Source organism: Entelurus aequoreus, linkage group LG15 (assembly GCF_033978785.1).
Source record: "Entelurus aequoreus isolate RoL-2023_Sb linkage group LG15, RoL_Eaeq_v1.1, whole genome shotgun sequence".
In the NCBI taxonomy this organism is placed as follows: Eukaryota; Metazoa; Chordata; class Actinopteri; order Syngnathiformes; family Syngnathidae; genus Entelurus; species Entelurus aequoreus.
The window spans coordinates 31,101,250-31,128,374 of NC_084745.1; the positions used below are offsets into that span (position 1 = coordinate 31,101,250).

General features: G+C 37.9%; 3 protein-coding genes across 3 annotated transcripts; all 3 read right to left on the minus strand.

Moving 5' to 3' along the window:
• Positions 1-159: 159 nt before the first annotated feature.
• On the minus strand, positions 160-5,071 carry LOC133630000 (lipocalin-like). Its single transcript, XM_062021195.1, has 6 exons — positions 4,911-5,071; positions 4,707-4,846; positions 4,513-4,592; positions 1,922-2,035; positions 444-545; positions 160-361 (listed from the first exon to the last, which is right to left on the minus strand). Exons 1-6 carry the CDS (start codon positions 5,004-5,006, stop codon positions 342-344), a joined length of 552 nt encoding a protein of 183 aa, XP_061877179.1. The 5' UTR covers positions 5,007-5,071; the 3' UTR covers positions 160-341.
• A 4,103-nt stretch (positions 5,072-9,174) lies between these two features.
• LOC133630001 (lipocalin-like) lies at positions 9,175-15,074 on the minus strand. The gene is made up of 6 exons (XM_062021196.1): positions 14,914-15,074; positions 14,710-14,849; positions 14,516-14,595; positions 12,334-12,447; positions 9,495-9,596; positions 9,175-9,413 (listed from the first exon to the last, which is right to left on the minus strand). Exons 1-6 carry the CDS (start codon positions 15,007-15,009, stop codon positions 9,394-9,396), a joined length of 552 nt encoding a protein of 183 aa, XP_061877180.1. The 5' UTR covers positions 15,010-15,074; the 3' UTR covers positions 9,175-9,393.
• A 3,338-nt stretch (positions 15,075-18,412) lies between these two features.
• Positions 18,413-27,085, minus strand: c8g (complement component 8, gamma polypeptide). The gene is made up of 7 exons (XM_062022022.1): positions 26,844-27,085; positions 24,468-24,613; positions 24,303-24,373; positions 24,118-24,225; positions 23,945-24,049; positions 21,259-21,294; positions 18,413-18,509 (listed from the first exon to the last, which is right to left on the minus strand). The coding sequence occupies exons 1-7, from the start codon at positions 27,021-27,023 to the stop codon at positions 18,490-18,492; spliced, it is 666 nt and encodes a 221-aa protein (XP_061878006.1). The 5' UTR covers positions 27,024-27,085; the 3' UTR covers positions 18,413-18,489.
• Positions 27,086-27,125: the final 40 nt, after the last annotated feature.

Sequence of the window (27,125 nt, forward strand, 5' to 3'; positions counted from 1 at the left end):
TATATATATATATATATATATATATATATATATATATATATATATATATATATATATATATATATATATATATATATATATATATATATATATATATATATATATATATATATTCAACAAAACGCATTTGTTCATGCAAATTTCTATTGAAAGGGAAGAAAAAGACCGGCTCTTTTTTTTTTTTTATTGCAGAAATTACGTTTAAAAAATTTTGAAAGATTTCTTTGTTTCTCTGCAGTGTGTTGTGTTATATTGCAGTCGAATGAAGTCGTTAGTGTTTGTGTGTCAGGTGCAACACGAGCAGGTGGAAGTCGTCAAAAAACGAGATGGATGAAGTTTGATCAGGCTTCAGCACATTCAGCTACAAGAAGAAGAAGAAGAAGTCAGTCAATATAAGGTAACGAAAAGACATTAAAATTTGTTTTTTTTTATGTTTTCCATACCAGCTTTGGGCAGAATTACAATGTTTTCAGGCAGGACTCCATTTCCTGAAGAAAAGTCTGTGAACTTCTGCTGATGAGCTGCACTCACATCAGTAGAACGACCTGAAAATGATCAAGTTCACTTGACTTGCTCAACACTAAAGATTGAATATTACCTCCTACAAGTTATGTCTTATGTCCTACGTCTTTACGTCTTACATCCTTCACATCCTACATCTTACATCCTTCAAATCTTATGTCCTATGCCTTACTACCTACATCTTGCATTCATATGTTTTATATCCTATGTCCGACATCCTACTACCTATGTCATACATCATGCGTCCTACATCCTTTGTCCTGCATTCCTACATTGTACAGTATGTCCTTCACATCCTAAGTCCTACATTCGACATATTCCACCTTATATCTTATGTCCTACATCCTTAAAATTGTATGTCCTACATCCTATGTCTTACATCCTGTGTCCTGCATCCTATGTTTTACATCCTGTGTCCTGCATTAGGTCGGATCCGGCCCGTCGGCGTCCAAAATCCAGCCCGCGGTAAGTCCCAAGTTTAAATTTTTTTTTTTTTAATTTCTTTTTTTATTATTTTTTAAAATCTGTCCTTTCTAATCCATTTTCTACCGCTTGTTACTATCAGTGTCTCCTAGCCGCTCAGGCGAATCATATTGTCTAAAAATGCATTTTCCCATCGCTAACGTGACATCATCGCGCTCGGATATATATATATATATATATATATATATATATATATATATATATATATATATATATATATATATATATATATATATATATATATATATATATATATATATATATATATATATATATATATATATATATATATATATATATATATATATATCCCGGCCCCCGGCCAACTTTTTTTTAACCCAATGCGGCCCCCGAGTCCAAAAGTTTGGGGACCCCTATTTTACATCTTACATCCATGTCATATCGTATGTCCTACATCCTACGTCACATCATATATCCTGCGTCTTAGTTCCTATGTCCTACGTCCTACACCCTGCATTCCTACATCTCTGCATCTTACATCCTTCACATCCTGCAGTCCACGTTGTACATCCTACTTCATACACCCTACATCCTGTGTCCTTTACCCTACTTCACACATCCTACATCTTACGTTTCACATCCTACGTCCTACATCCTACAACCTGTGTCATATATTATGTGTCCTACAATTTAGGTCATACATCTTGCGACCTATGTGATACACCATGTGTCCTACATCCTTTCCCTTCATTCCTGCATCTGAAGTTCATTCGCATCCTACATCCGACATATACCTCCTATGTCTTTTGTCCTTCACATCCTAAATTCCTGTGTCCGACATCCTACATTCCAAAGTTCTACACTCCCACGTCTTACATCCTACGGTCTGCGCCCTAAATCTTAAATCCTTCACCCTACGTCCTACATATTCCTGCGTGGTTTCGAGGTGACTTACTGTAAAGCTCGTCGACAACTTCGGACACGTCGTCCTTTGTCTTGATGTTGTGGATCAGAGCGAAGTCATCGTAGATGATGTCAACGATCTTTATGTCGTTGTCGTTGTTCCAAACTTGTAAACAAAAAAATACAATCTCACTTAGTAGACGCAATATTGAACATCCATGCAGTGTCCATAAATATGTTGAACTGAGTTAAAACTCTCTCCAAAATATGGACTTCCCAGTCACTGCAAATAATTTGCCACTTGCCAAGATTTAAAATGTCCCATCCATCCATCCATTTTCTACCGCTTGTCCCTTTTGGGGTCGCGGGGGGTGCTGGAGTCTATCTCAGCTGCATTCGGGCGGAAGGTGGGGTACACCCTGGACAAGTCGCCACCTCATCATTCCTGGATATTTCCCTCGTTTAAAAGCTATTCACTTATTTTTAGTCATTGACTTTACAGCATAATCTTAATTTTAGCATGAAAAATTATATTATGTTTATTCTAGTTCAAAAACGCCCTGCGATGAAATGGCGACTTGTCCAGGGTGTACCCCGCCTTCCGCCCGATTGTAGCTGAGATAGGCTCCAGCATCCCCCGCGACCCCGAAGGGAATAAGCGGTAGAAAATGGATGGATGGATAGTTCAAAAACATTACAATTGAGAAAATAACTATTCAAATAAGATAATTTGCTTTTCCCTACTTAAAATTATTTTTTAAATATCCTGCAACATCCCGAGGATGCTTAATTTAGGAATTACAAGTTGAATAATGCTTTTGTTTTCAGAATACATTTTTAATTTTTTTTAATTTTTATTTAGCCTTTATTTAACCAGGTAATATCCCATTGAGATCAAAGATTTATTTTCCAAGGGAGACCTGGCCAAGAGGGCAGCAGCAAGGTTACATTAAAAAACAGTAAACAACACATAAAACATCACATTTACAACATTAAAACTTGCTCACATAACACATGTGCATACAGACAAGGTAGACTGCAATCCTTTCACAGAAGCTTTAAACTCATTCAATGTAACAAGGGTTTGAAGTTTAATATTCGATTGTAGGTTATTCCAAGCCTTCGGTGCTGAAAACCTAAATGCTTTCTTGCCCAGTTCAGTTCCTACTTTGGGGACGACAAATTGCAGAACATTCATTGAACGAATATTGTGACTTCCTTGTTTCTTTGTTAAAAGACAAGATAGATAAGATGGAGTGATACCCAGAATGGTTTTGTAGATGAACACATACCAATGATTGAGGCGTCGAGCACATAAAGATGTCCAGTTAACCATTGAGTATAATAAGCAATGGTGAGTAAGGGGAGCGCAGTTGGTGATGAATCTCAGTGCCCCGTGGTACACACTATCCAGCTTGTATATTATATTATAGTAATATGTATTTCTATGTTGAAAGTCCTGCTTATTTCTTGATATACAAGTTTTAATTTAGGATGTCTTATCAAGTAACATCAAATAGCTGCATGGACAGATCATTTCACTAGTTTTTAGTATTTTTTTCCTGATATCTAGTTGTTTTATCTCATAATGTGTCATCAGTGGTCGAGTTTCAGTCCGCATGTTAATTTTCATCATTTTAATGAATATACCGCTAACATAGATTGTAGTACTTTAGTAAATTGGTCTAACACAGGTGTGTCAAAGTCAAGGCCCGTGGGGCAGATCCGGCCCGTGAATGAATGATCAATGGCCTCTGGGATAATAGTATTAGAACCGGCCCGCAGGCCACAGCCGCCTGCTGCTGTTTTGCACGCACCAATATGGGGCCCCATCAAGTCATAAAAATGGGGTTCAACAGTAAACTTTTGGGGTCCCACTTTTTTGTAAGCGTTTTGAAAACAAATGATAAATGTATACCTTATCCTTTTATATATCACATTCTATTTGTGTTTTGGAAAAGGTTATCATAAACGTTACTTCATTCATTCAAAATAATAATACAAAAGAAAACACATATTTATGCATATGTAAATGTATTCGGTTATAAACATTCATTCACTTTCTTCTTTCTTTCCCTGGATTCAAACTTTACCGCTGCCGGTAGTTTTTTTCTTACTCCATATGGCCCCTAAGCTAAAAATGAGTTTGACACCCTTGGTCTAACAGATAAGTTCCTGGGGTTATTTAAGGAAATAATAATACAACTAAATTAAAGTACAACTTCAGTATACGGTTTATAATAATAATATAAAATATGTTGTTATTATGACTAAAATTTAATACAAAAATGAAATAATTAAAAACCATATGTTGGGGGCTGGGGGGCAATGCAAAGTTGACATAATCACAGCATCGGCCCATATATAAGACAAACCTTCTTTTCTTAGACTTTTAATATTTTTATGTCAAAGTGAGAAACCAAAAAATTACTTTTTTTAATTTTTTCATTTAACACTATTTTAATCTTTAGACCTGGAATAAAAAGCGACCCAGCCTGTCATTTCCCAACTTTTTAAAGAGAAGAATATTGCTTATTTCATATGTTAGATCAGTACAGTGTTATTATTATTTGTTTATTTTTTACAATCCTGGTCGGTAAATTGTTGTCGTCAATGTTTCACCCTGCTGTCATGTCGACTTACCTTGGCTGTGGAAGGTGAAGCGTCCAGGGGTGTCAGTTTTTTGAGCCAGATGAGTCATCCTCCAGCACGTGCCATCGTCCCTTGAGAAGGCGGTCAACATTTACCACACCAAGAAGTACTTTTGCCACCATACTTGCACACTGCATGCAGTGTTGCTTCTACTGGAACCTTGATTCTATCTATAAGGGACTCACTTGATGGTGGAGTAGGTGAGGTCCAAGTCTCCTCCATCGGTCGCCACAACCATGGCGGTAACCATCTTCATGTTGGCCCTCTGATTGACAAACCAAGGGGCGTTGGTGGCAATGCCAACCAGGTACCACTTTCCTGCCATCTGAGGTCAGGAGTAAATGCATGTCAAATACAGAAAAAAACAGTCATGTCATTTGTTGCTTTACCCTCTGCAGATCGAAATTCTGAACGGGCACAATGTCGGCGAAAGCAGCCAGTGTGCACATGAGTGCGGCCAGCATCCTCACGAGTGTGTTTGCCATGGCGTCTTCTGGGTTGTGAGCTGCTCTTCTTGTGGAGAGGTGAGGAGTTAAAGCCTGTTGTGTCTTCTTATATCCTGCAGAGTCCCGTCCCCAAACCCCCCTTTGTCTCCTCCTCCTGCATTACAAAACTCTTTGGCAGTGCAAATCACTGCTGTTACACAAGTGGTGTGTGTGGAGGGGAGGGGAATATAAGGTTCTTTATTTTATCTACACACCCCCACATTTGGAATATTTGGGCCTGGGTTATCTAAACAAGTTGTTTTGCAAGAGTGCAAATGTGTTCCCCGCATGGTTCCAAAAACACACAATCATTCTCTATCGCTTTAAAAAACCTTCATTTTCAACTTTTACAACAAGGGTTTTGTGCATTTTAAAGTGTGCATTTCCTCGTTTTTCCTTTTGAAGATTGCATTGATATACTGTGCCTTATGTCTGCCCAGCTATAAGTCTTGCTCTAAAACAGGGGTGTCAAACGTACGGCCCGAGGGCCGGATCAGGCCTGCGAACAGATTTTATCTGGCCTGCGGGATAAGTTTGCTAAGTATAAATATTAGCTGAAATTTTTGAATGAAAGAAACTGCTGTTCTAAATGTGTCCACTAGATGTCGCAATAGCAATTCTTTGTATCTTTGTAGATGATGCTACATATGTAAAAAAAAAAAAAAAAAAACACGTTAGTGCACTTGTCAAGGAAAATGAGCAAAGTACGTTAATAACATCCTGTGATTTGATTTTGATACTATTTTTTTATCTTGATGGTGTTATGTACTGAGAGGGAGATGATGACACAGACACCAGGGGGCAGTAAAGTTCTATGATTTATTATATATATATATACTGTATATATATATATATATATATATATATATATGTATGTATGTATGTATGTATGTATGTATGTATGTATGTATGTATGTATGTATGTATGTATGTATGTTTGTATGTATGTATGTATGTATGTATGTATATATATGTATATATATGTATATATATGTATATATATATATATATATATATATATATATATATATATATATATATATATATATATATATATATATATATATATATATATATATATATATATATATCAGTGACGTGCGGTGAGATTTATGGCTGGTGAGGCACTGACTTCATCACAGTCAGATTTACAAACATATGAACCCTAAAGAGTATCTTATTCACCATTTGATTGGCTGCAGTTAACAGCTTATGTTTAAAAGCTCATACCAGCATTCTTCCCTGCTTGGCACTCAGCATCAAGGGTTGGAGTTGGGGGTTAAATCACCAAAAATGATTCCCGGGTGCGGCGCTGCTGCTGCCCACTGCTCCCCTCACCTCCCAGGGGGTGAGCAAGGGGATGGGTCAAATGCAGAGGACAAATTTCACCACTCCTAGTATGTGTGACAATCATTGGTACTTTAACTTAACTTTAACTATACACATACAAACTGTAGCACACAAAAAAGCACATTTAATTAAAAAAACGTTATTATGGTCTTACATTTACTTATAAATGAAGTCCATGCGCCGCTCCTTCTGAACAAAAGCATTGATAACTTGTTTATAGAAGTCTTCCTTATCTGTCTTCAGTTTTAAAAGTCTCTCTGTCTCGATGGAGATCTTCCTTTAATCTTCCTTTAATTATGACCTCCTGCTTCGATTGAAAGTCCAGTTTAGAAAACTGTTTTATTTTAGATATGTAATCCTCCATGTTAAAAGTCCAGGTGAGAGGAAAAAATAAACGATCGCTAACTGTTGCTGCTTGTTGTCACTAATTCTGCAGCCGAGTAGTCGCAAAAATGATCTCTGGGATCACTAGCGCTCTCTACCACCAGGAAGCGGGATTACTGCGAGCCTCACCCAGTGCGTCTTCGCAGCCATTTTATGATTGCTCAGCACAAGAAATACGTTACACACATACAGTTGTTGACAAAATACACTGTACATTAAATACCTCAGCTAACTAAACTATGTAAATGTATAATATAATTCATATAGCAATACGGTCTCACTGCACAGCAGGCCAGCAGTTAGCCGAGTCATTGCGCAATCCATGGCGAGGCTCAACTGGCTGGTGACTCACCGCAAGTCTCTTCTCAGTATTTGAATGGAAAATGTGAAAATTCTGCGATTTTGAATAAAAATAATCTAAAACTGGTGAAGTTAAATGGAAAATAACTTTATAGTATAATCACTGGATACATATAACAATTTAATTAATTTTTTTTCTTTTTACATTTTTTTTCTTTCCATGATGGCACGTGAGGCCCCGCCTCACCTGCCTCCCCTGGCTGTATGTCACTGATTATATATATGTATATATATATATCAATTAATTAAATTGTTATATGTATCCAGTGATTATACTATAAAGTTATTTTCCATTTAACTTCACCAGTTTTAGATCATTTTTATTCAAAATCGCTGAATTTTCACATTTGCCGTTCAAATACTGAGAAGAGACGGTGCTGTGATCAGCAGCCAGTTGAGGCACGGCACTGCGTTGTGCCTCAACATGGATTGCGGACTCGGCTAACTGCTGGCCTGCTGTGCAGTGAGACCGTATTGCTATATGAACTATATTATACATTTCCATAGTTTAGTTAGCTGAGGTATATAATGTACAGTGTATTTTGTCAACAACAGTATGTGTGTAAGAATTTCTTGTGCTGAGCAATCATAAAACGGCTGCAAAAGACGCACTGGCTGAGGCTCGCAGTAATCCGGCCTCCTGGTGGTAGAGAATGCACCCCCGCCGTAGAATGCACCCCCTGACGGGAATGTTATATCAACTAAAGCCCACACTTAAACTTTCCACGTGCAAGATTGAATCTATTGAAAAAAGTTATTTAATAAGAAGCCAAAAAGTGCAAAAACAATAATGTTCGTGTTGGAGGAGTTGTGAATGACTGCAGGGCCACAACATTAGGTACACGTGCAGACTGCAGCACGGATTTCATATTTCAATCATTCACAACTCCTCCAACACGAACATTATTGTTTTTGCACTTTTTGGCTTCTTATTAAATAACTTTTTTAAATAGATTCAATCTTGCATGTGGAAACTTTAAGTGTGGGCTTTAGTTGATATAACACTCCAGTTAGGGGGTGCATTCTACAGCGGGGGTACATTAATCCAGCACAACAGCGGCGCATGGACTTCATTTATAAGTAAAGGTAAAACCATAATATTATTTTTTTTATTAAATGTGCTTTTTTTTGTGTGCTACAGTTTGTATGTGTAAAGTTAAAGTTAAGTTAAAATACCAATGATTGTCACACACACACTAGGTGTAATGAAATTTGTCCTCTGCATTTGACCCATCCCTTGCTCACCCCCTGGGAGGTGAGGGGAGCAGTGGGCAGCAGCGGCGCCACGCCCGGGAATAATTTTTGGTGATTTAACCCCCAATTCCAACCCCTGATGCTGAGTGCCAAGCAGGGAAGAATGCTGGTATGAGCTTTTAAACATAACCCGTTAACTGCTGCCAATCAAATGGTGAATAAGATACTCTTTAGGGTTCATATGTTTGTAAATCTGACTGTGATGAAGTCAGTGCCTCACCAGCCATGAGCCTCACCGCACGTCACTGATATATATATATATATATATATATATATATATATATATATATATATAAATATATATATATATATATATATATATATATATATATATATATATATATATATATATATATATATATATATATATATATATATATATATATATATATATATATATATATATATATATATATATATATATATATATATATATGTCTTAATTAGATTATCCAAAAAATAGTGCTCGATACCGTGGTAGAGCGTAATATGTATGTGTGGGAAAAAAATCACAAGACTATTTCATCTCTACAGGCCTGTTTCATGAGGGATTTCCTCAATCCTCAGGAGATTGAGGAAATCCCTCATGAAACAGGCCTGTAGAGATGAAATAGTCTTGTGATTTTTTTCCCACACATACATATATATATATATATATATATATATATATATATATATATATATATATATATATATATATATATATATATATATATATATATATATATATATATATATATATATATATATATATATATATATATATATTCAACAAAACGCATTAGTTCATGCAAATTTCTATTGAAAGGGAACAAAAAGACTGGCTCAATTTTTCTTTTATTGCAGAATTTACATTTAAAAAAATGACAACATTTTAAAAAATGACAAAATAAACAGTTTAAAAAAGTTTGAAAGATTGCTTTGTTTCTCTGCAGTGTGTTGTGTTATATTGCAGTCGAATGAAGTCGATAGTGTTTGTGTGTCAGGTGCAACACGAGCAGGTGGAAGTCGTCAAAAAAACGAGATGGAGAAAGTTTGATCAGGCCTCAGCACATTCAGCTACAAGAAGAAGAAGAAGAAGTCAGTCAATATAAGGTAACGAAAAGACATTAAAAAAATTTTTTTTTATGTTTTCCATACCAGCTTTGGGCAGAATTACAATGTTTTCAGGCAGGACTCCATTTCCTGAAGAAAAGTCTGTGAACTTCTGCTGATGAGCTGCACTCACATCAGTAGAACGACCTGAAAATGATCAAGTTCACTTGACTTGCTCAACACTAAAGATTGAATATTACCTCCTACAAGTTATGTCTTATGTCCTACGTCTTTATGTCTTACATCCTTCTTGCATTCATATGTTTTACATCCTTTGTCCTACATCCTACTACCTGTGTCATACATAATGCGTCCTACATTCTTTGTCCTGCATTCCTACATTGTACAGTATGTCCTTCACATCCTAAGTCCTACATTCCACATATTCCACCTTATATCCTATGTCCTACATCCTTAAAATTGTACGTCCTACATCCTATGTCTTACATCCTGTGTCCTGCATCCTATGTCTTACATCAGTGGTCCCTAAACCACGGCCCGCAGGCGGTATGCGGCCCGCAGGAAGTCCCAAGTTAAAAAAAGTTTTTTTAATTCATTTTTTATTTTTTTTTATTATTCTTTAAAATCTGTCCTTTCTAATCCATTTTCTACCGCTTGTTACTATCAGTGTCTCCTAGCCGCTCAGGCGAATCATATTGTCTAAAAATGCATTTTCCCATCGATAACGTGACATCATCGCGCTCGGATATATACTGTATATACCGTATTTCCTTGAATTGCCGCCGGGTATATAGTATGCGCCTGCCTAGAATTACCGCCGGGTCAAACTCGTTTCGCAAAATAATTAGCGCATGCTTAGCATTACCGCCGGGTCAGAATTACCGCCGGGTCAAACTCGTTTTGCAAAATATTATTTTTATTAGCACATGTCTAGAATTACCACCGGGTCAAACTCGTCACGTCACGAGTGACACTTCACCTGTCATCATTTTCAAAATGGAGGAGGCTGATTTCAATAATTTGAAATCGCCTAAAGGGAAGAAGATAAAGAGCTATTCAGTAGGATTTAAGGTCTAAGCTATTGGATATGCTCAAAAGAACAGTAAGCAGCTATGTTTTATTAATATACCGTAGCTGCGTGTGTCAAATATGAGTCATTAAATGACTCCCGCCTCCTGGTGGCAGAGGGCGCTAGTGATCCTTCTTGCAACTAATCGGCTGCAGAAGAAGTGACATCAAGCAGCAACAGTTAGCAGCGATCGTTTATTTTTTCCTCTCGCCTGGACTTTTAACATGGAGGTTTACATATCTAAAATATAACAGTTTTATAAACTGGACTTTCAATCGAAGCAGGAGGTAATAATTAAAGGAAGATCTCCATCGAGACAGAGAGACTTTTAAAACTGAAGAAAGATAAGTACAAGGTTATCAATGCTTTTGTTCAGAAGGAGCTGCGCATGGACTTCATTTATAAGCAGAGGTAAGACCATAATAACGTTTTTTTTATTAAATGTGCTTTTCATGATGGTATCCTTACATCACACTCAAATTTATAAGCGCAGGCGTTAATTTACCGCATGCCTTTGGTAAGCGCCGGAGTGAGAAGAGGTTTTAAGTTAATTACCGCCCCAGCGCTAATTCAAGGAAATACGGTGTATATATATATATATATATATATATATATATATATATATATATATATATATATATATATATATATATATATATATATATATATATATATATATATATATATATATATATATATATATATATATATATATATATGTATATATATACTGTATATATGTATATATATATATATCCCGGCCAACTTTTTTTTAACCCAATGCGGCCCCCGAGTCAAAAAGTTTGGGGACCCCTGTCTTACATCTTACATCCATGTCATATCGTATGTCCTACGTCATACATTCTGCGTCTTAGTTCCTATGTCCTACATCCTACACCCTGCATTCCTACATCTCTACGTCTTACATCCTTCACATCCTGCAGTCCACGTCGTACATCCTATTTCATACACCCTACATCTTGTGTCCTTTACCCTACTTCACACATCCTACATCCTACATCCTACAACCTGTGTCATTGAATATATTATGTGTCCTACATTCTAGGTCACACATCTTGCGACCTATGTGATACACCATGTGTTCTGCATCCTTTCCCTTCATTCCTGCATCTGGAGTTCATTCGCGTCCTACATCCGACATATACACTACCGTTCAAAAGTTTGGGGTCACATTGAAATGTCCTTATTTTTGAAGGAAAAGCACTGTACTTTTCAATGAAGATAACTTTAAACTAGTCTTAACTTTAAAGAAATACACTCTATACATTGCTAATGTGGTAAATGACTATTCTAGCTGCAAATGTCTGGTTTTTGGTGCAATATCTACATAGGTGTATAGAGGCCCATTTCCAGCAACTATCACTCCAGTGTTCTAATGGTACAATGTGTTTGCTCATTGGCTCAGAAGGCTAATTGATGATTAGAAAACCCTTGTGCAATCATGTTCACACATCTGAAAACAGTTTAGCTCGTTACAGAAGCTACAAAACTGACCTTCCTTTGAGCAGATTGAGTTTCTGGAGCATCACATTTGTGGGGTCAATTAAACGCTCAAAATGGCCAGAAAAAGAGAACTTTCATTCGAAACTCGACAGTCTATTCTTGTTCTTAGAAATGAAGGCTATTCCACAAAATTGTTTGGGTGACCCCAAACTTTTGAACGGTAGTGTACCTCCTATGTCTTCTGTCCTTCACATCCTAAATTCCTGTGTCCGACATCCTACATTCCAAAGTTCTACACTCCTACGTCTTACATCCTACGGTCTGCGCCCTACATCTTAAATCCTTCACCCTACGTCCTACATATTCCTGCGTGGTTTCGAGGTGACTTACTGTAAAGCTTGTCGACAACTTCGGACACATCGTCCTTTGTCTTGATGTTGTGGATCAGAGCGAAGTCGTCATAGATGATGTCAACGATCTTTATGTCGTTGTCGTTGTTCCAAACTTGTAAACAAAAAAATAAAATCTCACTTAGTAGACGCAATATTGAACATCCATGCAGTGTCCATAAATATGTTGAACTGAGTTAAAACTCTCTCCAAAATGTGGACTTCCCAGTCACTGCAAATAATTTGCCACTTGCCAAGATTTAAAATGTCATTCCTGGATATTTCCCTCATTTAAAAGCTATTCACTTATTTTTAGTCATTGACTTTACAGCATAATCTTAATTTTAGCATGAATAATTATATTATGTTTATTCTAGTTAAAAAAAAACATTACAATTGAGAAAATAACTATTCAAATAAGATATTTTGCTTTTCCCTACATAACAATTTTTTTAAATATCCTGCAACATCCAGAGGATGCTTAATTTAGGAATTACAAGTTGAGTAATGCTTTTGTTTTCAGAATAAAATATTTATTTCTATGTTGAAAGTCCTGCTTATTTCTTGATATACAAGTTTTGATTTAGGATGTCTTATCAAGTAATATCAAATAGCTGCATGGACAGATCATTTCACTAGTTTTTAGTATTTTTTTCCTGATATCTAGTTGTTTTATCTCATAATGTGTCATCAGTGGTCGGGTTTCAGTCCACATGTTAATTTTCATCATTTTAATGAATATACCGCTAACATAGATTGTAGTACTTTAGTAAATTGGTCTAACACAGGTGTGTCAAAGTCAAGGCCCGTGGGGCAGATCCGGCCCGTGAATGAATGATCAATGGCCTCTGGGATAATAGTATTAGAACCGGCCCGCAGGCCACAGCCGCCTGCTGCTGTTTTGCACGCACCAATATGGGACCCCATCAAGTCATAAAAATGGGGTCCCACAGTAAACTTTTGGGGTACCACTTTTTTGTAAGCGTTTTGAAAACAAATGATAAATGTATGCATTATCCTTTATCTCACATTCTATATTGTGTTTTGGAAAAGGTTGTCATAAACGTTACTTCATTCATTCAAAATAATAATACAAAAGAAAACTTTTTATGCATATGTAAATGTATTCAGTTATAAACATTCATTCACTTTCTTCTTTCTTTCCTTGGATTTAAACTTTTGTTTGTTCCCTTTTTGGCCAAAGTAAGACAAAGAAAACAATCTGAAGTTGTCTTTATTTTTTAGTTTTAATGCCATGATTTTAATAGTCCGGCCCACGTGTACACAGATTTTACTCCATATGGCCCCTAAGCTAAAAATGAGTTTGACACCCCTGGTCTAACAGATAAGTTCCTGGGGTTATTTAAAGAACTGATACAACTAAATTAAAGTACAACTTCAGTAAACGGTTTATTATAATAATCCATGCATCCATTTTCTACCGCTTGTCCCTTTTGAGGTCGCGGGGGGTGCTGGAGCCTATCTCAGCTGAATATAAAATATACTGTTATAATGACTAAAATTTTATACAAAAATAAAATAATTAAAATATTATTTGGGGGGGAGGGGAATGCAAAGTTGACATCATCACAGCATTGGACCAGATATAAGACAACTCTTCTTTTCTTAAACTTTTAATATTTTTAGGTCAAAGTGAGAAACCAAAAAATTACTTTTTTTTATTTTTTCATTTAACACTATTTTAATCTTTAGACCCGGAATAAAAAGCGACCCAGCCTGTCATTTCCCGACTTTTTAAAGAGGAAAATATTTGGGACGGCGTGGCGAAGTTGGTAGAGTGGCTGTGCCAGCAATCGGAGTGTTGCTGGTTACTGGGGTTCAATTCCCACCTTCTACCTTCCTAGTCACGTCCGTTGTGTCCTTGGGCAAGACACTTCACCCTTTGCCTCTGATGGCTGCTGGTTAGCGCCTTGCATGGCAGCTCCCGCCATCAGTGTGTGAATGTGTGTGTGAATGGGTAAATGTGGAAATACTGTCAAAGCGCTTTGAGTACCTTGAAGGTAGAAAAGCGCTATACAAGTATAACCCATTTATCATTATCATTTATCATTTATTTCATATGTTAGATAAATACAGTGTTATTATTATTTGTTTATTTTTTAACAATCCTGGTCGGTAAATTGTTGTCGTCAATGTTTCATCCTGCCGTCATGTCGACTTACCTTGGCTGTGGAAGGTGAAGCGTCCAGGGGTGTCAGTTTTTTGAGCCAGATGAGTCATCCTCCAGCACGTGCCATCGTCCCTTGAGAAGGCGGTCAACATTTACCACACCAAGAAGTACTTTTGCCACCATACTTGCACACTGCATGCAGTGTTGCTTCTACTGGAACCTTGATTCTATCTATAAGGGACTCACTTGATGTTGGCGTAGGTGAGGTCCAAGTCTCCTCCATCGGTCGCCACAACCATGGCGGTGCCCATCTTCATGTTGGCCTTGTGATTGACAAACCAAGGGGCGTTGGTGGCAATGCCAACCAGGTACCACTTTCCTGCCATCTGAGGTCAGGAGTAAATGCATATCAAATACAGAAAAAAACAGTCATGTCATTTGTTGCTTTACCCTCTGCAGATCGAAATTCTGAACGGGCACAATGTCGGCGAAAGCAGCCAGTGTGCACATGAGTGCGGCCAGCATCCTCACGAGTGTGTTTGCCATGGCGTCTTCTGGGTTGTGAGCTGCTCTTCTTGTGGAGAGGTGAGGAGTTAAAGCCTGTTGTGTCTTCTTATATCCTGCAGAGTCCCGTCCCCAAACCCCCCTTTGTCTCCTCCTCCTGCATTACAAAACTCTTTGGCAGTGCAAATCACTGCTGTTACACAAGTGGTGTGTGTGGAGGGGAGGGGAATATAAGGTTCTTTATTTTATCTACACACCCCCACATTTGAAATATTTGGGCCTGGGTTATCTAAACAAGTTGTTTTGCAAGAGTGCAAATGTGGTCCCCGCATGGTTCCAAAAACACAATCAACTTTTACAACAAGGGTTTTGTGCATTTTAAAGTGTGCATTTCATCGTTTTTCCTTTTGCAGATTGCATTGCTATACTGTGCCTTATGTCTGCCCAGCTATGAGTCTAGCATCAAAACAGGGGTGTCAAGCGTACGTCGCGAGGGCCGGATCAGGCCCGCGAACAGGTTTTATCTGGCCCGCGGGAGGAATTTGCTAAGTATAAAAAATGAGCTGAAAATTTTGAAAGAAAGAAACTGCCGTTCTAAATGTGTCCACTAGATGTCGCAATAGCAATTATTTGTATCTTTGTAGATGTTGCTACATATGTAAACAAAAAACACATGATGTTAGTGCACCTGTCGAGGAAAATGAGCAAACTACATAAATAACATCCTGTGATTTGATTTTGATACTATTTTTTTATCTTGATAGATTGAAAATTAACACCAATGAGTTGACTGATGAAAATTATCACATAATTGATTCAGAAAGTATAAATAACGACAAATAAAGGTAGAATACTATTAACCGCAACATGTAAGTGTAAAAAAAACAACATTATGATTTGTACATTTTCAGAATGTGCTTGTTCTATTTTTAAACAAAGAAAATAATTTGAAGGTGTCTTATTTTTAAATTATCGTGCCTTGATTTTACCAGTCCGGCCCACCATGTGGCCCCCGATCTAAAATGAGTTTGACACCCCTGCTCTAAAATCATACAGACATATTTGCCTGAAAGGACCATTTAAAGTCTTTATACATGTGTTTTGACTGTGGAAAACATACAAACTCCACACTAAAAGCTGAAATTGAATCTAGAACACAGCTGTGTGGCAGACATGCTCACTATACATACACAACCGCACTACAGACATATGAAAAAATTGTCTCTCCAGTTCTCAGAAGAACTGAGCAAATTATGGGCCTATCTTGCCGAGGGAGAGCTTTAGCGTTTTAGCATTTTGCACATCACATTTAGATTTAGCACTTTGGCAATCATGGTATGACATAAGATTTTCCCATGTTATCACAATGCCGTGCCGGTTACTAGCATAATGGCTATTAGCATTATAAGCTATCAGCATTGGTAGAATTCAAATTTTTTGGGATTCTCCTAAAATTAAAAGACACTGAAGACTTTATGAACACACTATCTATCCATACTGTTAGCGTTTTAACAATTTGCATCTCACATTGAGATTTAGCACTTTAGCAAACAGCAATTGGTGCAATGTTCCCATGTTATCACAATGTAGCTAAGCCGGTTACTAGCATGCTAGGTGTTAGCATATTTATCTAAAAGAATTGGTAGCATTCACATTTTACTGGGATTCTTCAAAATTAAAATAGTGGACAGTCAAGATTTAACATACATACGACCTACATTCTTAACCTTTTAGAATTGTGCATATTACATTGAGATTTAGCACTTTAGCAACTGTCAATTTACACAAAAGATGTTTCCATGTTATTGTAATGTAGCCGCGCAAGCTGCTAGCATGCTCGGGGTTAGCATTGTTTGCTGTCAGCATTGGTAGCATTCACATTTTACTGGGATTCTTCAAAATTAAAATAGTGGACAGTCAAGATTTAACATCCATACGACCTACATTCTTAACATTTTAGAATTGTGCATATTACATTGAGATTTAGCACTTTAGCAACTGTCAATTTACACAAAAGATGTTTCCATGTTATTGTAATGTAGCCGCGCAAGCTGCTAGCATGCTCGGGGTTAGCATTGTTTGCTGTCAGCATTGGTAGCAATCAAATTTTACTGGGATTCTTCAAAATTAAAATTGTGGACAGTGGACAGTCAAGATTTAACATGCATCCACCTAAATTCTTAACATTTTAGAATTGTGCATATTACTTTGAAATTTAGCCCTTTAGCAGCCATCAATTTATGCAAGACATGTTTCCATGTTATCGTAATGTAGCCACGGTAGTTGCTAGCATGCTAGGTGTTAGCATTGTTAGCTATCAGCACTCGTATAATTTACATTTTGTTGGGATTATCCCATGATTAAAATAGGTGAAAGGCCAGAACTATATTGTTAGCATTTTGCATATCACATTTACATTTAACGCTTAAGCAACCATGTATTGAAGCAATCAGGAGATGTTCTCACGTAATGACAAAGTATCCACAAGGTTACTAGCAGGTTAGCTATTAGCACTGTTAGCTATCAGCATTGGTCACCTTCACATTTTGTTGGGATTCTCCCAAACTTAAAATTGGTTACATTCAAGACTTTCTGAACACACTACCTATATTGATAGCATTTTGCAATCCACATTGATATTTAGCACTTTATTAACCATGTATTGAAGCAATAACTCTCCCCATGTAACGACAAAGCACAGGTTGCAAGCATGCTAGATATTAGCATTGTTAGCAATGACCTTTTGTTGGGATTATCCCAGAATTAAAGTATTGTCAGGTAGGACTTTACGTCAATAGGTGCCAGTTTGAGCATTTTATAATTTTGCACATCACATTAGCAACCATCTTACGAAGAAAGATATGTTTCCATGTCATCACAATGTATCCACATAGTCTGTTAGTATGTGAGCTGTTAGCATTTTCATTTCAAAATAGTTGAAAAGGTAAACCTTGAAATCCCATTGGTAACAGGCCTGTCAAAAGTTTCAGCCGGAAATGTTTTCTTTAATTACAAAAAAATAGATGCATGCTAATCGTTATATTGTTTATTTTATTTGAAATTAATGTAATTAGTGTGCATGATTGTAGCTGAGATAGGCTCCAGCGCCCCCCCCCCGTGACCCCGAAGGGAATAAGCGGTAGGAAATGGATGGATGGTGTGCATGTTTTTGAATTCTTATTTGGAGGCAAAACGGGCACCAACATGAAGTGTACTGGTTGTGTAACACACACACACACACACACACACACACACACACACACACACACACACACACACACACACACACACACACACCTACATACACACACACACACACACTTTTATAAAGTTTTCAGATTGTGCAACCAAAGGCCTGCATGCACATCTGGGCTTCATTAAAGTCCACATTGAACACACCTCAGAATTGGCTCTTAAATATTAAAAGAAAGCATGACATACTAAAGATGCTGCATCATTTTTATTTCCGAATATTCCCATTTTTCAAATGCATTATTGACTTATTATCCCTCCACCCTTGGATCAGCATGTGGGGACACAGTCTGGAAGACAAAAACAGACAGGTTAAATTCCATCGTCTGCTGTTGGATTCATCAGCTGGTCCTGAATAACACCTTGTCAGCTAGGTTGAAATTGATGATTGTTACACAAGCTAACACGTGACAGGCAAATGTGCTGTTTGGGGAAGCGGGGGCGGGGGAGGTCAGTGCAGTTCAGCGTGTCTCTCTCTCTCCCGTGATATAACACTTCTTACAAATGTTAGTCTTTTGTAACTGAAATATTCTTAACAATTTAAGTAGAAATGTGACACAAAAATGCATGAGGCTTTCGCAAATGTCGTGCATTGGCATTAAATGAACTGCAATATTCAGTATAGCCACCCTGTTGTGTTGAAAGTGATGGTTCTTTCATTATCTGATTGCAGAACCACCTCAGAAAACATTTGGCTCCATAATGACCAAGAGTGAAATACAGTAGCGTATTACGCCTAAGTATTCATTAAAAACAAGGCAACGGTTTTATTTAACAAGCATATATATGTTTGGTCACTGTAACATTACGCACAGTTTGATCAGTAACACTGTGTTTGAATTTAGGTAAATACAACACTGCACTTAAATAATGCAGTACATTACAATTTCTGTGATTATTTGGCGTACCCCTCGATGGAGCCCGCGTACCACTAGTGTAGTAGTTTAAGTAATAGTTGATTCTGTATAAAAATTCTTTTCTGTAATAGCCCTTATGAACATATTTAATGATGGTCTCAAAGTAGACGTGATATCATATTTTCCTGAAAAGCAGAGTCCCCTGCAGTGGACATAACTCTGACCAAAAAAAAGTAGACCAAAGAAAAAAGTCCACTGCAGAGGACGGCGATTCTCAGGAAGATATTCATCCAAATACAAGACGACTTGACCCCTCTTTTCTAAACCTGTTTTCAATAAATATAATTTTTAATACAGAATAAAACCATTTTAGCCATCCATCCATTTTCTACCGCTTGTCCCTTTAGGGGTCGCGGGGGGTACTGTTTTTTTTAATGGTGTTTTAATATGTATGATATAACTGGTAGTGTTAAAAATGATTATCATACAGTATGCCTCAGTTTGTCTGCCAAAATGACCATCGTCACTTTGTTTGCCAACTTGCCAACCCTTGTGTGAGTGTGAGTGTGTGAGTGTGAGAGACCAGAAGAAAAACTCATACTGAGCTTTGACAATGAATCTGTAGACCACATGTGTCATGGCCAGATTCAGTGTGGTTCGCCTTGTCATTTAAAGTGGCCTGCTACGTCATTCATAGTGGTCCGCCACATCACTCAACGTGGCCGGTCACTTTGTTTAATGTGGTCTTCCATGTCATTCAATGTGGTCCTCTGAAAAGGGAAATTCACATTTTGGGGGAAATTTTGCCTATCGTTCACAATCATTATGAGAGACAAGAAGACAAAACGTTTTTGTTTTTATGCAATCTAACATATAAACAATTGGCTTGTAGCTAGCAATGCAGCTAATGGGAGCAATCAATTCTACCTCTGAATCACTTTAAAAATGCATTCAAAAACCATCAACAATACTTCATTTACATTCATTACCTGAATAATAACCAATCTGTAGCAACATTGTTATTGTAAGAGCGAACACTGAGGAACTCTTTTTCTATCGTAGTAACACATCACCATGTTACGGTATTAGCCGTAAAAGCTAAGTACGGCTAGATATAAGCTACAACAACATGAAACGCGTTTGAGTTTGTAATGCACAACACTGCAAAAAAAAACACCAATCTGTACTAACTGAAAAACATACAGCTAGCAAGACAGCGTATTTACTGTAGTTGTAATGACACACATGGCGTGCTGCATGTATCATGATCAATATTAAAATGTGACTCACTCAATGGACAGTTGTTCGTCAGGTCCAGCTGGCTGGGAAATTTTTTTCCGGATTATTGTAGGGTAAGCACTCCATTTATATCGAAGTAGCATGGCTCCAAGTGCCATATTTATAGCGTCAGAATCGCTTTCAACCCCTCTTTCGGCTTCCGTGTGCTCCAACGTCTCACTCTTCATCCGTGCTTGCTTTTAATAAGCAGCAGTACATTTAGCTACAAAAATATTAGGTTGTGAATCCTCATGTTTGCAAAAATAGTCAATTTGTTGTCTCTTACCAAGTCTGCCATGATTAGAAAACACACTCGTGTTTGATTCCAGAAGCAGGAAAAAAAAAATCAATGCGTGGAAGAAAAAAAATCAGTCCCGGAAATTATTAAAATTATCAAAACACAGTAAATATTGAACATATTACACATTGTTATTAACGTGTCTGTTACTAGTTTTATATAAAAACTTGCAGTGTGTATATTAAACATTGATGGAGGGTTTTTAAGTTGTTTACGAGGGCTTTGAAGGCTACAACAGTGACTCCCATTAGCCACATCTTTTCAAGCGTTTTCATCACCTTTAAAATCATAAAAAAAATTATTTTACGAAGGCGTGTTCTTCTCTCTCATAAGGATTTTGAATGATAGGCAAAATTCCAAAAAAAAGTGCAGTTCTCCTTTAAGGTAGCCATAATTGCCATGTGGTCCTCAATAAAAAAAAGAGCTTGACACCTCTGGTCTAGACTATTTAGGGGAGATCTGTTTTCGGTTTATACATTCTGTCGGAGTTATACATATTGGGACATTTTTTAGACTTTTGTCTAGGCAATAAATACCATCGTATAGTCAGTTCATTACTATAGTAACTACTGCAAAATGTACTGTAACAAAAAAAACTCAACTTACTTATTTTGTGGTGCTGGTCCACATCACCACAGTGACCTAAAAGTAAAGGCAACATTTGCATCTCAATAATATTAATAACAGCAAACCTTCAAAGTCTCAGGCAAAAAGTCAGAGTTAACCAAACATTTTTGAGAAAAAATACCCTGAATAGACAAACAAAAACTTGGAGTTCAAATCTTGAGAGGAAAACCACTTTAATACACTTTTTTTTTACTGTTCTTATGCTGTTCTTATTCGTCCTAGCAATACCTATAGAAGACCAGCAGGTGGCAATATTCAAAGGCTATTTACTTTATTTGAGTTTAATCATGCAGTGCTTAACTTTTCTTTGCACTTGTACATATTTAAATAGGGATGCGGTTTTCGTGAAAAAGTAAGTGATCGCCACTTGCCGTTCGTCTTTTATTGCCGATCACAAACACTGATCCCTTCTGGCCAACACTGTATTCAGACAAGCGACGAGCAGCTAATCATGTGTCTCCATACACAGTGAAGAGCCGCTCCTCTAAGTCAATAGGAAATGGGATTTAAATACAGAAAAGCTAAACGAAAGCCATCATTGACAACTAAACAGAAAAAACCAAGGTTACAATGGGATAAGGAAAAGCAATCATGGACGATGGAAGACTGGATGCAAATCATATTCAGTGATGAATCGCCAATCTTTTTTGGGCAATGTGATGATGCTAGAACTTTTATTTGCTGCAGTTTCATTGAGATTTATGAAGACGACTGCCTAAAGAAAACTTGCAAATTTCCACAGTCATTAATGATATGGGGCTTCATGCCAGGTAATGACACCAGGAAGATGGCTGTCATTACATCTTCAATAAATGTACAAGGATGCACGAAAGTAAGGTTAACCCAAAATGTTACAGCAGAAAGTAGGCATCTAATAACAGGAAATCAACAAGTAGATTAAGAGTGTAGCAAAAAGCAAAATAACAATGTAACATATACATATACAGTCGCGATCAAAAGTTTACATACACTTGTGAAGAACATAATGTCATGGCTGTCTTGAGTTTCCAATAATTTCTACAACTCTTATTTTTGTGTGATAGAGTGATTGGAGCACATACTTGTTGGTCACAAAAAACATTCATGAAGTTTGGTTCTTTTATGAAGTTATTATGGGTCTACTGAACATGTGACCAAATCTGCTGGGTCAAAAGTATACATACAGCAATGTTAATATTCGGTTACATGTCCCTTGGCAAGTTTCACTGCAATAAGGCGCTTTTGGTAGCCATCCAAAAGCTTCTGGCAAGTTTCTGGTAGAATTTTTGACCACTCTCATGAAAAAAAAATGTTGCTGTTTGGCCACAATACGCAGCAAAATGTTTGGAGGAGAAAAGGTGAGGCCTTCAATCCCAGGAACACCAGTCTACCGTCAAGCATGGTGGTGGTAGTATTATGCTTCGGGCCTGTTTTGCTGCCAATGGAACTGGTGCTTTACAGAGCGTGAATGGGACAATGAAAAGGGAGGATTACCTCCAAATTCTTCAGGACAACCTAAAATCATCACCCCGGAGGTTGGGTCTTTTGGGCGCAGTTGGGTGTTCCAACAGGACAAAGACCCCCAAACACACGTTAAAAGTGCTAAAGGAATGGCTAATTCAGGCTAAAATTAGGGTTTTAGAATGGCCTTCCCAAAGTCCTGACTTAAACGTGTGAACAATGCTGAAGAAACAAGTCCATGTCAGAAAACCAACAAATTTAGCTGAACTGCACCAATTTTGTCAAGAGGAGTGGTCAAAAATTCAACCAGAAGCTTGCCAGAAGCTTGTGGATGGCTACCAAAAGTGCCTTATTGCAGTGAAACTTGCCATATTAACATAGCTGTGTGTATACTTTTGACCCAGCAGATTTGGTCACATTTTTAGTAGACCCATAATACATTCATAAAAGAACCAAACGTCATGCATGTTTTTTGTGACCAACAAATATGTGCTCCAATTACTCTATCACAAAAAAATAAGAGTTGTAGAAATTATTGGAAACTCAGGACAGCCATGACATTATGTTCTTTACAAGTCAAATCAAATCAACTTTATTTATAAAGCACATTTAAAATGTACCACAGGGGTAGCCAAACTGCTGTACAATGGGCAGGTTAACAGATAACACAAGAGAAACGAGCAAGCACAACACAACATAAACAGAGCATGATAAAAAATAAATAAATAAATAGTGTGTGTGTAAACTTTTGATCGTGACTGTATATATACAGTTAATACATGTGATCAGCAGCATAAAACCTTGATTGATCCCTAATCTAAAACAATAGGTATTACTACCAGGACTGGCAAATTACAATTAATTAGTTTACTAGTAGATTAAACACAAATAATCATCATTTGCAACTGGATCCCTGGTGGTGTAATCGTTCACATGTTTCCCTTTAAGTTAGAAGGCATTGGTTCGATTGTGTGATGAAGTGAATTACGGCATAAAAGTAAGCCAAAAACTGTTTTTGAATCGCTATGGCAACCCCCAACAGACTATTTTTCACGGCCCTAACCACTTGGAAGTCAACAAGCATCACCAAACAGAATCTCTTAGAGGCTCAACTGCATACTTTTATCTATTTACACATTAAAAAAGGCATTCTACAGCTCTCTGGTACATTAACTTAGCTAATAATGCGTGATTATAATTTCCAGGTAAATGAAATATGACCTACTGTATGTTGGGAAAGGGAAAAGGAACGCCAGTCCCAAGCTTTGCTTTTCAGCGAGCTGCTCAAACTTGCTCAGTATTGGTTCTGATAGGTTGTCCACAGATCTGCCTGAGTAGAAAGCACAAAAAGTGTTTAATATTTGATCATATTTGAGTATGAGAGATTGTGGCACTCACTATAGAGTTTCATTGTGATCTTTCCTAATTTTTGGTAGCACAAGATGGCGTAGGAGCTGTAGTCGGTCTCTACAACCACGATGTCAGTGTTCAACTCAGCCCGAGATCCTTTGGCACAATATTAAACATATAAATCCAGAAAAGTACATTGATGATGTGGTTCTTTGGCAATGAGAATAGGAGACCTTGAAGAGTCAGACGTCCGAGAGTCGGGGTCAGATCGTACACCTGCAGTATCTCCCAACACTGATGATTGCTGAAGAATGTATTGTTGTTGTTTTCAACCGACAGATTCACAGCACTGTTTGTTTATCATGCAACACATTTGCAGATTATATTACTGCACTTACTGACGCGTTTTAGTGCTAACCAGCAGAGTTTGGGCTGAAGTGGGAGAGAAGGTGAGGGTCATGACAGTCGGTTCCACTTTGGTTCCGTGGTCCATCAGGTAGGAACATTTGGAGGCGGTGTTGAGAAGATACCATGTTCCTGTCATCTTGCACACAAAAAAAAACAATATTGGTAATTGGCCCTAGTGTGTACATGTGAGTGTGAATGTTGTCTGTCTATCTGTGTTGGCCCTGCGATGAGGTGGCGACTTGTCCAGGGTGTACCCCGCCTTCCGCCCAGATGTAGCTGAGATAGGCTCCAGCACCCCCCACGACCCCAAAAGAGACAAGCGGTAGAAAGTGGATGGATGGATAACATTTATAGTAATGCTATTTCTATATGATCAGTTTGAATTTATCACCAATCAATGATCAATCAATGTTTATTTATATAGCCCTAAATCACAAGTGTCTCAAAGGGCTGCACAAGCCACAATGACATCCTCGGTACAGAACCCAATTTACGGGACGGCGTGGCGAAGTTGGTAGAGTGGCCGTGCCAGCAATCGGAGGGTTGCTGGTTACTGGGGTTCAATCCCCACCTTCTACCATCCTAGTCACGTCCGTTGTGTCCTTGGGCAAGACACTTCACCCTTGCTCCTGATGGGTGCTGGTAGCGCCTTGCATGGCAGCTCCCGCCATCAGTGTGTGAATGTGTGTGTGAATGGGTGAATGTGGAAATACTGTCAAAGCGCTTTGAGTACCTTGAAGGTAGAAAAGCGCTATACAAGTATAACCCATTTATCATTTATCATTATATGTATTATTATATTTTGTACTTGTTCTATTACTAAATTATCATTGTTTAGTTTTTAGGAATTATAGGAGTGGCTCTCAATAGGTGGTCTGCGGACCAAGTCCGTTCTGATCTGATGTATCTGATGTATAAATGTAATGATATGTGTGAATGCCAGTACATTCACACATACATTATTCTACACCAAAAATTCATAAATGTATTATTATATTTATTTTATTTCTTTGGGTTTTTTTTAGCCTTATAGCGCCCCAAGCCGGGATGTTGGCAAAATGCACAGATTGCACGTAATTACAAGTTTGCCAGGTAATTGTTCCCTTTTTGATGGCTTTCTTCTTCCCCAGTTTTCATCCGATTGGAACCGTTTACACAACAAAATCTTCAGCTCAGCCAGTACACCAAAGTAACCATAAGTTTTCTTCCCCAAAACTCCCACTTTACCCATTTTTTCAGGACACATTTACCTTTGAAAATTAATGGGCCAAATTTCATACTTGCACAATTCTCACATCGCTCACCTGATTCAAACCGTTCCACCATTCACACACTCCACTCACCCTGGACATTCAAGCCTGCATGCATGGCGATTTTCACAAATTCCCAGATTAATCAGAATTACCAGGAATTTCTCCACATTGAAAATAAATGGGCAAAATACAAACTTTTAATTTTTTAAGGGATTCAAACCGTTCTACCATCCACGCACTCCACTCAACCTGGACGTTCAAGCATTTCAGTTCCACTCACAGTGAAGTGAAGTGAATTATATTCGTATTGCGCTTTTCTCTAGTGACTCAAAGCGCTTTACATAGTGAAACCCAATATCTAAGTTACATGTTTAAACCAGTGTGGGTGGCACTGGGAGCAGGTGGGTAAAGTGTCTTGCTCAAGGACACAATGGCAGTGACTAGGTTGGCAGAAGCGGGGATCGAACCCGGAACCCTCGAGTTGCTGGCACGGCCACTCTACCAACCGAGCTATACCGCCCCAGTTACAGGTATCTGTAGCCTGCCCATACGGCTAGCGGAATTGCACAGACTCTAGTTAATTGTGGTATACAGTAGGGAAGGGAGTTCCCTACTCTAGGGAGTAAGGTTGTGTGAGAGTAAGGTCAGGTTTAATTATTTTGCAATGCAGTCCATTTAAAATGATAGAAAGCGCCACTCTACATAGCAACTGACGCTGTGGTGGACAAAGTTGGAATTGCCCCAAAACACATTTTTAGATATTCAACACTCTACTGCCGTCAGGCGGCCAAAGTGGATAGTGCATCCCCCCAATTTGTCACGTTTCATGTGTCAGGTAAGCCGCGACGAATAGGGCCATATATGTACAGTAGATGTAATTTAAAAAAAACAACATTAAACTGAACTCAATGATGATAGAAATCAGTCGTAGTTTTCTATCAGGTGAGTGCGTCACTCATCTTCCAAATGTTCCATTGCCCCATGTCCCGTATTGACAGATTACTCAAGGATGTCCTTTTTTTGTCAGACCCCATGCTTTTGAATAAACACACATTTGAAAACCTCATTACAAAAATACGCCATTTTTCCAACATCAATCAGCAATGACCTCACCTGTTGTACGTCTATATTCTTTTGAGGTGGCGTCAAGTCCACAGGATCCACCTTTGTCTTCTTGCGAGGTCGCCTTTTGGGTCTGGGCCGACTCTTTGCACCCCCCACGGCCTCGCTGGCCCCCCAGAGACAGATGATCAACACTGCCAAGGCTAGTGAACACTTCCATACACCTGCCATATTCTACCGTCTCTGTGCGCTCTTTCCCACAATATGATAAATAATGCAGGAGACAAACATTGTAGCAATAGAGGATGACTTGTTCAGTTAAATATTAACTTG